Source organism: Heptranchias perlo, chromosome 2 (assembly GCF_035084215.1).
Source record: "Heptranchias perlo isolate sHepPer1 chromosome 2, sHepPer1.hap1, whole genome shotgun sequence".
Classification (NCBI taxonomy): Eukaryota; Metazoa; Chordata; class Chondrichthyes; order Hexanchiformes; family Hexanchidae; genus Heptranchias; species Heptranchias perlo.
In genome coordinates, this window is record NC_090326.1 from 139888775 (window position 1) to 139903482 (window position 14708).

General features: G+C 43.5%; 1 protein-coding gene across 1 annotated transcript in view; it reads left to right on the forward strand.

Annotated features, from left to right (window-relative positions):
- The window catches only part of ccny (cyclin Y), a 251570-nt gene that overhangs the window by 224756 nt on the left and 12106 nt on the right, over window positions 1-14708 (forward strand). The window contains exons 8-9 of the mRNA XM_068007745.1: window positions 9158-9324; window positions 12974-13136. Of these exons, the coding sequence (XP_067863846.1) occupies window positions 9158-9324; window positions 12974-13136 (330 nt within the window). The remainder of the gene's footprint in view (window positions 1-9157; window positions 9325-12973; window positions 13137-14708) is intronic.

Genomic DNA, 14708 nt, shown 5'->3' on the forward strand with positions numbered 1-14708 from the left:
ATTGAGGTGTACAAAATTATGAGGATAGAGTGAATAAGAAGGACCTGTTTCCCTTAGCAGAGAGATCAATAACCAGGGGGCATAGATTTAAAGTGATTAGTAGAAGGATTAGAGGGGAACTGAGGAATTTTTTTTTCACCCAGACGATGGTCGGGGTCTGGAACTCACTGCCTGAAAGGGTGGTCGAGGCAGAAACCCTCAACTCATTTTAAAAAGTACCTGGATGTGCACCTGAAGTGCCATGACGTACAAGGCTATGGACCAAGTGCTGGAAAGTGGGATTAGGCTGGTTGGCTCATTTTTGGCCGGTGCAGACACGATGGGCTGAATGGCCTCCTTCTTTGCCGTAAGTTTTCTATGATTTCTATGATATACCACAAAAAGCAAGGGACCTAGTACTGAGCCTTGCTTGAGAAGTGTTTTCAGTTAAGAGGGAACTTGTAGTGTTGGTCAGCATTGCCTGTAAGCCAAGCTCCAAACGTTGTGTTCTTTACTTTTTTTAAGTTTGTTTTGCAGAGATATTCTCATTTATGGGGCTTCTCGGCTGAATATCAGTTTGGCTTAGTTTCTATCACTCTCACCTCTGAGTCAAACCGTTGTGGGTTGAAGCCTCACTTCTGATTTAAGCGCATAATCTAAAGTGATTACTTCAACAGCAACTTGCATTTATATAGCACCTTTAACGTAGTATAACATCCCAAGGAGTTTCACTGGAGCATAATCAGACAAAATTTGACACTGAACTGCATAAAGAGATATTAGGACAGATGATAAAAATCTTGGTCAAAGAGGCAGGTTTGAAGGGGCAGAGAGGTTTAGAGAGGGAATTCCAGAGCTTAGGGCCTAGGCAGCTGAAGGCACAGCCGCCAATGGTAGGACTGGAGGAGGTTACAGAGATGAGGATTTCAGCGCAGTACTGAGAGACTTGCGCATTGTTGGAGGTGCTGTGTTTCGGTTGAGAGTTTACTCAGTCCTGTGGTACGATTTGAAGAGGAGCAATGAGATCGCCCAGTATTCAGGCCAACTCCCTGATCCCACACCACCAAAAACGGATCAACTGTTTATTTATTTGCTGTTTGTGGGACTTTGCTGTGTGTATTTTGGCTGCTGCATTTGCCTATGTTACAATAATAACTGGACTTAAAAAAAAGAGTAATCCGTTGATTGCAAAGTGCTTTGGAACATTCAAAGGATGTGACAAAAGTACATAAGAACATAAGAAATAGGAGCAGGAGTAGGCCAATCGGCCCCTCGAGCCTGCTCCGCCATTCAATAAGATCATGGCTGATCTGATCCTAACCTCAAATCTAAATTCATGTCCAATTTCCTGCCTACTCCCTGTAACCCCTAATTCCCTTTACTTCTAGGAAACTGTCTATTTCTGTTTTAAATTTATTTAATGATGTAGCTTCCACAGCTTCCTGGGGCAGCAAATTCCACAGACCTACCACCCTCTGAGTGAAGAGGTTTCTCCTCATCTCAGTTTTGAAAGAGCAGCCCCTTATTCTAAGATTATGCCCCCTCGTTCTAGTTTCACCCATCCTTGGGAACATCCTTACCGTATCCACCCGATCAAGCCCCTTCACAATCTTATATGTTTCAATAAGATCGCCTCTCATTCTTCTGAACTCCAATGAGTAGAGTCCCAATCTACTCAACCTCTCCTCATATGTCCGCCCCCTCATCCCCGGGATTAACCGAGTGAACCTTCTTTGTACTGCCTCGAGAGCAAGTATGTCTTTTCTTAAGTATGGACACCAAAACTGTACGCAGTATTCCAGGTGCGGTCTAACCAATACCTTATAAAACTGCAGCAATACCTCCTTGTTTTTATATTCTATCCCCCTAGCAATAAAAGCCAACATTCCATTGGCCTTCTTGATCACCTGCTGCACCTTCATACTAACCTTATGATTTTCTTGCACTAGGACCCCCAGATCCCTTTGTACTGCAGTACTTTCCAGTTTCTCGCCATTAAGATAATAACTTGCTCTCTGATTTTTCCTGCCAAAGTGCATAACCTCACATTTTCCAATATTGTATTGCATCTGCCAAATCTCCGCCCACTCACCCAGCCTGTCTATATCCTCTTGTAGGTTTTTTATGTCCTCCTCACTCTCTACTTTCCCTCCCACCTTTGTATCATCTGCAAACTTTGATATGTTACACTCGGTCCCCTCCTCCAAGTCGTTAATATAGATTGTAAAGAGTTGGGGACCCAGCACCGACCCCTGCGGAACAAATCATAGAATCATAGAAGTTTACAACATGGAAACAGGCCCTTCGGCCCAACATGTCCATGTCGCCCAGTTTATACCACTAAGTTAGTCCCAATTGCCTGCACTTGGCCCATATCCCTCTATACCCATCTTACCCATGTAACTGTCCAAATGCTTTCTAAAAGACAAAATTGTACCCGCCTCTACTACTGCCTCTGGCAGCTCGTTCCAGACACTCACCACTCTTTGAGTGAAAAAATTGCCCCTCTGGACCCTTTTGTATCTCTCCCCTCTCACCTTAAATCTATGTCCCCTCGTTATAGACGCCCCTACCTTTGGGAAAAGATTTTGACAACACTGGCTACTGGTTGCCAGTCCGAGAATGAACCATTTATCCCAACTCTCTGCTTCCTGTTAGCTAACCAATCCTCCACCCATGCCAGAATATTACCCCCAATCCAGTGATTCTTTATCTTGAGCAATAATCTTTTATGTGGCACCTTGTCGAATGCCTTCTGGAAGTCTAAATACACTACGTCCACTGGTTCCCCTTTATCCACCCTGTACGTTATGTCCTCAAAGAACCCAAGCAAATTTGTCAGACATGACTTCCCCTTCATAAAGCCATGCTGACTTTGTCCTATTAAATTATGTTTATCCAAATGTTCCGCTACTGTCTCCTTAATAATAGACTCCAAAATTTTACCCACCACAGATGTTAGGCTAACTGGTCTATAATTTCCAGCCTTCTGCCTACTACCCTTTTTAAATAAGGGTGTTACATTGGCAGTTTTCCAATCTGCCGGGACCTTTGCCGAGTCCAGAGAATTTTGGAAAATTATTACCAAAGCATCCACAATCCCTACTGCCACTTCCCTCAAGACCCTAGGATGTAAGCCATCAGGTCCAGGGGATTTATCCGCCTTGAGTCCCATTAATTTACTGAGTACCAATTCCTTAGTGATTTTAATCGTATTTAACTCCTCCCCCCGCCCCACTAGAGCCCCCTGTTTGTCCAGTGTTGGGATATTCTTAGTGTCCTCTACCGTAAAGACTGAAACAAAATATTTGTTCAGCATTTTTGCCATCTCCATGTTTCCCACCATTAATTTCCCGGTCTCATCCTCTAAGGGACCTATGTTTGCCTTAGCCACCCTTTTTCTTTTTATATAACTCTAGAAACTCTTGCTATCTGTTTTTATATTTTTTGCTAATTTATTTTCATAATCTTTCTTAATCAATCCTTTCGTTACTTTTTGCTGTCTTTTGAAGACTTCCCAATCTTCTATCCTCCCACTAAGTTTGGCTACCTTGTATGTCCTTGTTTTTAGTCGGATACTATCCTTAATTTCTTTACTTAGCCACGGATGGCTGTCATTTCTTTTACGCCCTTTTTTCCTCTGGAATATATATTTTTTGAAAGTTGTAAAATAACTCCTTAAATGAACACCACTGTTCATGTACCGTCTTACCCTCTAATCTCTTTTCCCAGTCCACTTTAATCAATTCCGCTCTCATACCATCATAGTCTCCTTTATTCAAGCTCAGTACGCTTGTTTGAGAACCAACCTTCTCACCCTCTAATTGGATATGGAATGTAACCATGTTATGGTCACTCATTCCAAGGGGATCCTTAACTAGGACATTATTAATTAATCCTGGGTCATTACAGAGGACCAGCTCCAAGGTTGCTTGCCCCCTTGTAGGATCAGTTACATACTGCTCAAGAAATCCATGCCTAATACACTCAATAAACTCTTCCTCAAGGCTGCCCTGCCCAATTTGATTTGTCCAGTTAATATGATAGTTAAAATCCCCCATAATTATAGCTGTTCCCTTATTACATGCCCCGACTATTTCCTGATTAATACTTCTCCCAGCAGAGTTGCAACTATTAGGAGGCCTATATACTACGCCCACGAGTGTTTTTTTCCCCTTATTATTCCTTATCACTACCCAAACTGTTTCATTATCCTGATCCTTTGTCCCAATATCTTTTCTCTGTATTACAGTGATTCCTTCCCTTATTAACATAGCCACCCCACCTCCCCTTCCTTCCAAAAGTGCCAAATAAATGCATTGCTTTCTTTCTTTTCTGCTCCGTTTCAGCAACTAAATGGTAGAATGGATACACTGGGTTGATGGAGGCCCAGGGAATCCCCTCAGTGACTGAGTGACTCCTTTGTGTTTACTCTGGAGTATTTCCTGAGTTTTAGCACTCATCCCCGGGTAACTGATTGAGAAAATATGATCACCTGCTGCTGTTGAAATTAAGTTTATACAGGATTCAGTGGAATAAAAGGTCTGGAGATTGACTCTTGTGTATTATTTGTTTTTCGTTTTGTACAATTTAGTTATGCGGTCTTTTACCCAGTACACAGGAGATTGTAAAATATCTCTTGTTTCAAGGTCTAGTCTAATTGCTCATAACTTCTATTTGCATTCTCTGTGGAGAGACGAAATTGTATTCTGGAATCACTGATCTTGTTTTGTCTACGTTCACTTTGAATTTACGATGTTTCATTAATGGAATAGCCGACCTTACAGTACGCCTGTAATAGGGACATTTCAGCCATCAAATGAGCTCAACATATGATTAATATTAAGTAAACAAGAAGGAGAGTTGGCTGCAGTGAGAGGACAATATTGGACATGATTCAGTTTCTTGACATCGGTTACATTCTCTTGCTCTATGGATAGCTGAAGGTCAGACAAAGCACAGCTGTAATGTGCTTTTTTAAATTTATAAATATTTGTTGCATTCTTGAAATACAATTGCCAGGTACAGGTATCATTTCATTGACATAGGTTATAGAAACGTGCAGCAAGGGTTTGGGTGGCAATACAGGTGGTTTACACAGTCGCTAAACTCTCAGCCAAAATACAACACCTCCAACACGCAGCAGTCTCTCTGCACTGAAGTGTCACTTTTTAGGCAACTGAACCCCAAGAGATTGTTATAGTCCTAATCAAACAGAATTGCTCCTCTTGTATGGTAAGCTTGCTTATTTATACTTGTCGCAGTACCAGTTCATCACTGCAGTAATTACACGGCTAACATTACATGGTATCTGCATTATCTTTGTCCTGAATCTTTCTGTTTCATATTTTAAAGCAACAATTCCTCATAATTGCAAATGTAATTTTTTTGCTTTTCCTAACATATAGTTCCGAACTGTTCACATATATATATATATATATATGTATTGTACAGGCTGGGACTTTTTTTTCTCTAGAAAAGAGAAGACTGAGGGTGACTGAATAGAGGTCTTTAAAATTATGAAGAGGTTCGATAGGATAGATTTGGAAAAGATGTTTCCACTTGTGGGGGAGTCCAAAACTAGGGTTCATAAATATAAGATAGTCACTAATAAATCCAATAAGGAATTCAGGAGAAACTATAAACAGTTCTAAAGAGGTGTTATTTTCCAAGGTGCTTGTCAGATCCCATCTGGAGTAGTGTGTTCTGGGCACCCAATCATACCAAGGAAACTACTGCCCTTGAGAAGATACAGTCGTGGGGGAGGGGAGGGCAGTGCAGATGATGTTTCATTTGATTTCTTTGGAAAACAGGAGACTTTGAGGTTACTTTATTGAACTGTTCAAGATTACTAAACGATCTCCTGGGGCTTTGAGCATGAAAAATCAAATTTCCCTCGCTATAATTGTGATGCTGTAGGTATAAGTATGGGTATCTGAAGCATGAGTGATGCTGTAGGTATAGGTATGGGTATCTGAAGCATGAGTGATGCTGTAGGTATAGGTATGGGTATCTGAAGCATGAGTGATGCTGTAGGTATAGGTATGGGTATCTGAAGCATGAGTGATGCTGTAGGTATGGGTATCTGAAGCATGAGTGATGCTGTAGGTATGGGTATGGGTATCTGATGCATGAGTGATGCTGTAGGTATTGGTATGGGTATCTGAAGCATGAGTGATGCTGTAGGTATAGGTATGGGTATCTGAAGCATGAGTGATGCTGTAGGTATTGGTATGGGTATCTGAAGCATGAGTGATGCTGTTGGTATAGGTATGGGTATCTGAAGCATGAGTGATGCTGTAGGTATTGGTATGGGTATCTGAAGCATGAGTGATGCTGTAGGTATAGGTATGGGTATCTGATGCATGCATGATGCTGTAGGTATTGGTATGGGTATCTGAAGCATGAGTGATGCTGTAGGTATTGGTATGGGTATCTGAAGCATGAGTGATGCTGTAGGTATAGGTATCTGAAGCATTAGTGATGCTGTGGGTATAGGTATGGCTAGCTGAAGCATGAGTGATGCTCTAAGTATAGGTATCTGAAGCATGAGTGATGCTATTGGTATAGCTATCTGAAGCATGAGTGATGCTGTAGGTATAGGTATCTGAAGCATGAGTGATGCTGAAGGTATAGCTATCTGAAGCATGAGTGATGCTGTAGGTATAGCTATCTGAAGCATGAGTGATGCTGTAGGTATGGATATCTGAAGCAAAAGTGATGCTGTGGGTATAGGCATCTGAAGCATGAGTGATGCTGTAGGTATGGGTATCTGAAGCATGAGTGATGCTGTAGGTATGGATATCTGAAGCATGAGTGATGCTGTAGGTATAGGTATCTGAAGCATGAGTGATGCTGTAGGTATAGCTATCTGAAGCATGAGTGATGCTGTAGGTATGGATATCTGAAGCATTAGTGATGCTGTAGGTATAGCTATCTGAAGCATGAGTGATGCTGTAGGTATAGCTATCTGAAGGATGAGTGATGCTGTAGGTATGGGTATCTGAAGCATGAGTGATGCTGTAGGTATGGATATCTGAAGCATGAGTGATGCTGTCGGTATGGATATCTGAAGCATGAGTGATGCTGTAGGTATGGATATCTGAAGCATGAGTGATGCTGTCGGTATAGATATCTGAAGCATGAGTGATGCTGTCGGTATGGATATCTGAAGCATGAGTGATGCTGTAGGTATGGATATCTGAAGCATGAGTGATGCTGTGGGTATAGGCATCTGAAGCATGAGTGATGCTGTAGGTATGGGTATCTGAAGCATGAGTGATGCTGTAGGTATAGGTATCTGAAGCATGAGTGATGCTGTCGGTATGGATATCTGAAGCATGAGTGATGCTGTGGGTATAGGCATCTGAAGCATGAGTGATGCTGTAGGTATGGATATCTGAATCTGAAGCAGCCACAAGAAATCACAGGGGTTATCTAAGCTGCAGAATAAGAAATGAGTATGGACATAGAGGGTGCTTTGATCTCAAACTCCCGCAGGAAGCCAGAAGGGGGAGCATACAGGGAACACGGAAAGGAGGTGAAAATAAAATTGCTGACAAAACTGGATGACTAGCAATACAGTGCCACCAGTGGTGGGAGACCTGCACCTGTATACTGAAGACTTGAAGCATTTTCAATGCTTTCTGGTGTTACAGGTCAGTGATCAGATAAACACCAGCTAATGGCTAAAGGGTGCCAAGTACCTGTGGACGTTTTAACATCTCTATAGGAATATTTACATAGGATTTTTCAATAGAACATGTGACCCATATAAGAAAGAACTTGCATTTATATAGCGCCGTTCACGAGCTCAGGATGTCGCAAAGCGCTTTACAGCCAATGAAGTACTTTTGAAGTGTAGTCATTGTGTAATGTCGGAAATGCGGCAACCAATTTGCGCACAGCAATGTGATGATGACCAGATAATCTGTTTTTAGTGATGTTGGTTGAGGGATAAATATTAGTCAGGACACCAGGGGAAAACTCCCCTACTCTTCTTCAAAAAAAAGTGCCCTGAGATCTTAGAGTAGCTGAAAATACTATAAAATTCTGGTTAACGTACCTGCAGTTTTCTTACGGTTTATTAGCACTGTATCACTGTTACAGGAGCTCTGCGTTCTGGAGCACTGTTTTAGGTAAATTCAAGGGTCAAAATAAAAAGTTTAAAAACTGCAAATGCTGGAAATCTGAAATAAAAACAGAAAATGTTGACAATATACAGCTGGTCAGTCAGCATCTGTGATAAGGCAGGTTAGGATATTTTGGGTGTGTACCCTTCATCAGAAAAAAGTTTACTGACCTGGTGTGTATTTCCAGCACTTTCTGTTCTAAGTCCAAGAGCCAATTACTTTGTGACAATACTTCATTTTTAAAATGAGTGTGTATTCCACTGGGTGTTGCAGTGGGTTATCAAACTGGACTCAATTTGAACCCAGAGATTACAAAAAAGAAAGATATTAGCCCCGAAATTCCATGGGCTGTGAACCCGGCACTTAGACTGGAGTATTTGAGGTCAAGGGGGTGGCACCTAATTAGCCACTGTGGGTGCATCTTACCACTTGCCTGCCCCAAGCATCCAGGAAATCCAGCCTCTGGCTGCGAAGCCAGAGAGACTGTTGGGGCCCTCCTCCCTGAAAACACAGGAACATCACGTGACACCCCTTGTAAAGAGGATACATTCATGTTAAAAATAAAATTTCCTTGTTCAAGTCTTCAAGGGGTCAGGCCTTTTCCTTGGCCTGGAACCCCGGTTAGGAGTGCACTTCTGCCCTTCCAGAGGCTTGTACGCCTGATCATTGTATTGGCCTCAAGTTACACTGGGTCCCTGTGAGGCCGGGGTGCAGGAACTCCCAAATTAAGGAGTCCCCACCCTCCTTACATTGATGGCCATATAGGAGGAGGAAGAGACTCCAACCCACGTGACCATCCTAGAAATTAGGCACTGTAACGAGACCTGTTGTTATCGGCTTTTCTCGTGTAGTTTCTGGTTGTTCAGACGGGTGTTCAACGGTGGAGCTGAGAAATTTCAGCCCCATTAATCCTTTATATTTTGATGATCCTTGCACACAGCGAATAATCCAAATCTCGAGCGTTTGGTTGGAAAAGAACTGAAGAGGCAAGTGATAAACTCTAGATAGAATTCTACAATATTTATCTTTTAATTAACTGCTTTCAGGTGTATCTTGAGAGACTCTTAACATACGCAGAGATTGACATCTGCCCTAGCAACTGGAAACGGATTGTGTTGGGGGCCATTCTGCTTGCATCCAAGGTATGGGACGATCAAGCTGTTTGGAACGTGGACTACTGCCAAATCCTTAAAGATATCACAGTGGAGGACATGTGAGTGCTTTTAGTCAAATCCATTCAGTGGTGGTTTGGAAGCACTGTAACGCTTCTTCTTCATTTTCCAATTAATATTCAAACTTGACCTATCTCATAAGTCATCCCACCACAGGACCTCAGACTTGAACTTTGGACTGTCTCAAACAGTGTCCTCCCGCTCCCGTGTTTATGCCAAGGTCGTGTCTCCTAATCTCTGCCATGCTTATGTAACCTGACTGTCCATGTTACCCATGCTCCTTTGGTTCCATTCCCACTAAACTACTGACCATCCAACTTCCTTTACTGGCCCCCGTACTAGTTTTCTGACCTCGGATACTGTTCCCCCTCCCTTTCAAAACTACTGTCATCACACCCCACCGCTCTCAAAGCCCTTGCCTAGTTCAAAGGTTATGCTGAGGACCATTCCCTTGCATCCCCTGCGTCCGAAGGCTCCCGAGCCGATTTCCTGCTCCCGCCTGCCGGCCCTGACATCAGGCCTGCCGGTTTCAGGCGGGAGAGAGTGCTGCAATATGTAAATGAGGCCTGCGAGTTAAAATGGCCCAGGCCTCACGCTGAGCTCCATGTGGGGGTTTCCAGCACCCCTCCCGTCCCGAACATGCCCCCTGTAAAAAATCGAGGCCACGGACTCAGCTGACGATACCCAACTATACCTTTCGACCACCTCTTTTTACCCCTCCACTACTTCGGTGTGGTCAGACTGCTTGCCCCCTTTCCCAATCACTAACTCCGGTTCAAATTCTCATGTGTTTAAATCCCTTCATGACCTTCCCCTTCCCTATCACTGTGACCTTCTGCAGCCCTACAACCCCCCCTCCCCTCAACCCTCCCCCTCCAACAAAACTCTCAGTTCCTCCGACTCTGGCCTCTTGTGCACTTCACCGACTACTGGAATTCTCTCCCTAAATCTCTCCACCTCTCCACCACCCTCTCCTCCTTTGAGATCCATCTCTCTCCCCAAGCTTTTGGTCACCCCCCGCCCCCCCCCCCCCCCCAATATCTCCCTTTTTGGCTCGGCATCCATTTTTGTCTGATTACACTCCGTGAAGTGCCGTGGGATGTTTTTCTGTGTTAAATCCACTATATAAAGAAAGTTGTTGTATTGAAGTATTTAAACATGTTGAAATATTGTGCTTGCAGTTTAATAAAAAACTTGAAATGAATTTTAAAATGAAATTGAACACTTTGTTCTATCAGTATCACTATTGATACTTGATAGATAAGTGTATACATTATGATTGTTAATAAACTGCACTGAAATATCAGATTTCAAATCACAGCTATCTTGTCTTCAATGTTTTAATGTCAAGCCACTTTTGAAAGATGTAGAAACTAAGAAAATCTGTAAGGACTGCAGAAGTCTACAGTACAGAAGGAGGGCATTTGGCCCATCGTGACTCTGTTGGCTCTTCGATAGAGCAATATAAAACTAATTCCACTGCCCCTCACTCTCCACATAGCTTTTTACCTTCCTTTGCCTCAAATGTTTATCCAATTTTCCCTTAAAAGTTGCATTAGGCTCCGCCTCACTCCTTTTGGCAAAAGCATTCCATGCTGTAGCAACTTTCTTCATAAAGAAATTTCTCCTAACTCACTCACCCATTTAGTGACAATTTAAAATTGATCATCACTGACTCCCTAACCACATCAAATAGTTTTTCCTTATTCAGCCTATCAAAGCCTTACATCATTTTTGAATTATGAAAGCAGTCTTAAATACAAGTGAGAAAGAGACACTCTGCGTATTATTTGTAGCAAAATCACAAGTCTGTTCTTTATAAAGTGTTTTTGATTTCACAATAAATGATGCACAGAGGAAATGTTCCCCCAAGACTTTAATATGGGGGCCATCTTCCAGCTTTGTGCTCTTGACGGGTAACCTCATCCGCGAATGTGCAGGTGGGAAATTCTGGCGCACGCAGCTCACGAGCTTTCCGACTGATTTAAATGGTTGGAAAATTATGCACAATCCAGGCCCGAATTTCTGATGTGTGCTTCTGGAAGGTGAGGCTCCCTCCTGGGAGCGCTAAGTTGGAAAATTATTGCGTGTATGTCTTTCCACAGTAACATCCCTAAACTATTTCCACAGGAATGTGGGCATGATATTAGTTATTGAAATTGACTTTCCCATTGTTAGCAGTAAATGTTATTAATCTGAAGGAATTTTTATTTTATCAATATTTTTTGATTAACCTATAGCTGTAGTTTAAATCCCTCCTCCTCCACCACCCTTACTTACTGAGATCAACTTGTTAACCATTTCTTCTTTTTCCCCACTCCTACTCTCCTGAAGGCACAGACACTAGCAGCTGCATGGTTGCCCAGGTACCCTGCTCAAAGTGCATTCTTCATGTATGAAGCTAGATAATAAGTGTTGGTGGACTGTACAACCACTGAGCTAGATTCTGTCCTCACCTGCTGACAACACATGTACATTTTCCAGCAGGGGCCCTGGATCACAAACCAGGAACCTGAGGCAATTTTTTATTCCCTAATCAAAGGATTCTGAGGTCAATTGTACCACTCTACTGCCACCTCTGTGAAATCAGCTAACTCATCACACACAAGCGGTCAAACTCGGGCACTTTCTGGTCTTTATAGCTCAGCTCGCTTGTAGTCTTAACTGATTAAGCGATAAGGGACATGCCCTATGCTTCTTTAACCATTAACACAACTTGTTGTGAATGTATCAGTTACTCTGATCTCCTATTTTACACAATATCTATGTGTAACTGATTAGTCTGTTCATTTTTTTTCTTTTGGTCAGCCTGGGCTCTGATACACACAGAAAGCAATCACTATACTTAAGAGTTTTCAACCAAACTATTGAGAAATCTGCAGGAGTAGTTTCCTTTTGCTCGATACAGAATGTGCACTCTCTCGCACCCCCTTACCTACGTGAGTTTGGATATAGATTTACAAGAGCTCAGTTTATGAGCCCCCAAGTGTGTGTAGAGGTACTGCTGGAGCTAATCTATCTAGCTGACCTTTCCTGCTGCCAATCCAGATGGATTACTCTACCTATTAGGGCTTATTCTAACCACTGGGTTGAAGGCGATGGAATCGACATGGCATGTTGTTGTGTCATTGTTGGGGTTCACTAATACCCTTGAAAGAGTACATTTCAGTGTTGGAAATATATCCAGTAAATTATTTCACCATGTCTGCCAAACCATTACTGATCCAGTTGTTTAGTTAACTGGGCGTTGGGGGTGTTAGTCATTCCAATAACAGAAGTGTGAACAACACATCTTGGATTTTATTAAATGTTCAGGTTGTCCAGTAAATTACAGCTGCGTGCTGCAGTAAAACTTGGCTTTAAAGGGCATCTGGAGACCAGCCACATGTGGCTGTTTCTTGACTGTCCTTTGTTTGGATTTTATAACTATGATATTAGAACTGAGGTGTAATTATACTTAGTTTTTGTTGTAAATTTTAAATCAAGGTGTAGCCATTTCATTGATATTTTTAAAAATTCTAAGTGTGTTTATGCATATGTCCATTTGTGCAATAACGTTTAATGTCTCTATTCGCCTTGGCCTTTTTGTAGTGCTGTTTGGTATGTCAAACATGCTTTGTGTGTCTGTTTTAATGTGTGTGTGCGTGAGCTCGCACATCATTTCTAATGGTCTTCACTCACTTTCTGCAGGAATGAGCTGGAGCGTCAGTTTCTGGAGCTACTGCAATTCAATATCAACGTGCCCTCCAGTGTTTACGCAAAATATTACTTCGACCTACGGTCCCTGGCAGAAGCCAACAACCTTAGCTTCCCACTGGAGCCACTCAGCAGGGAAAGAGCGCAGAAACTCGAGGTGAGGGCCTATCACTGTGGTTCACCAGCAGTGCTATGCGATTTAGTATTTAGCTGTCCTTTTGTAATTAAGCAATTTTTTTTGTAGACCTGTCCCTGTATGGATATTGTTTTACAACAGAGTACTTTTGTCAGAATAATTGTATATTTTTTTAGAGAAATTTGAGCGCCCTTGATGCCATAGTGAGTAATGCACTACATAAGCAGAATGGAAAAGTGGGGGGGGTGGGTGGGTAGCCCTGGTAATCAAGGCTGACATAAGGACAGTGGTGAGAAAGGATCTTGGCTGGGAAGATCAGGAAGTAGGATCAGTATGGGCGGAAATAAGAAATAACAAGGGGCAGAAAACACTGATGGGAGTAGTTTATAGGCCCCCTAATAGTAGCTATACCGTTGGACAGAGTATTAATCAAGAAATAATAGGAACTTGTAACAGAGGTAATATAATAATCGTGAGGGACTTTAATCTTCATATAGACTGGACAAATCAAATTGGCAAAAGCAGTCTGGAGGACGAGTTCGTGGAATGCATTCGAGACAGTTTCCTCGAACAATACGTCATGGAACCAACCAGGAAACATGCTATTTTAGACCTTGTCTTGTGTAATGAGACAGGGTTAATTAATAATCTCAGAATAAAGGATCCTCTGGGGAAAAGTGATCATAATGGGCTCGATTTTGGGATCGTGTTTCCGGCGGGTTCCCAGCGGGGCGGCCCCGAAAATCCCGATATCCGGTCACATGACCGGATCGCGACGAAATCCCGGCCACTTCTGGGTACCGCGCTGACGTGCGGGGCTGCGCGCGCAAGCCCCGCTGGTGGGAATCCCGCAGGCAATTAAAGCCAGCGGGGTTCCACTTGAGAGTACTTACCTTGCTCGTTGTGGTCAGTTAATGAGCTGAAGCAGCTGTCAAAAGAGGAAGTGTGGGATTTTCGTTTCAAGGCAGTGAGTTTCCCACACTGGGGGAAACAGTCCCTCCTCAACCAGGCGTGTTGCAGCCAGCAGCCTGTGGCAGGTGCCAAGGTGCGCTCCACGGGGGAGAGCCCTCACCCACGCAGGAGGCCACCGCGTCACATAGGGCAACCCCTGCCCTCCACCACCCCCCGCCAAGCCAGAGGACAGACCGACACGAAACCGCAGCCCCAGTCCGAGGAAACACCCACCTACCCTGCACAAGCCCTCAGACCAACACCTGCCAGATGGGTGGTGCGTTGACATCGTCGGAGGACGAACAGGATGACCAGCCCCAGCAGCCTCGCAGTCCACGCCGTCCGCCTCGGAGACGTGGGGCCCCCCAACACGGTGCGGTGGCACACCCACCTGCACAGCAGGAGGGAGGGCAACTGCAGAGAGAGATGCGTCGCAGGAGGCACTACCCTCCGCACAGGGTGTACAGAGCGAGGCTCAGCTTCATGGACCTCTCCGAGGAGCAGTGCATACGTCGGCTCAGAGTCAATCGCCAGGTAGTCGCCGACATCTGCAGCCTCCTTAACGACGAGCTGCTCCCTGATGGACCAAGCAGCATCTTCCTACCTGTCGCCGTCAAAGTCACCACTGCCCTCAACTTCTTC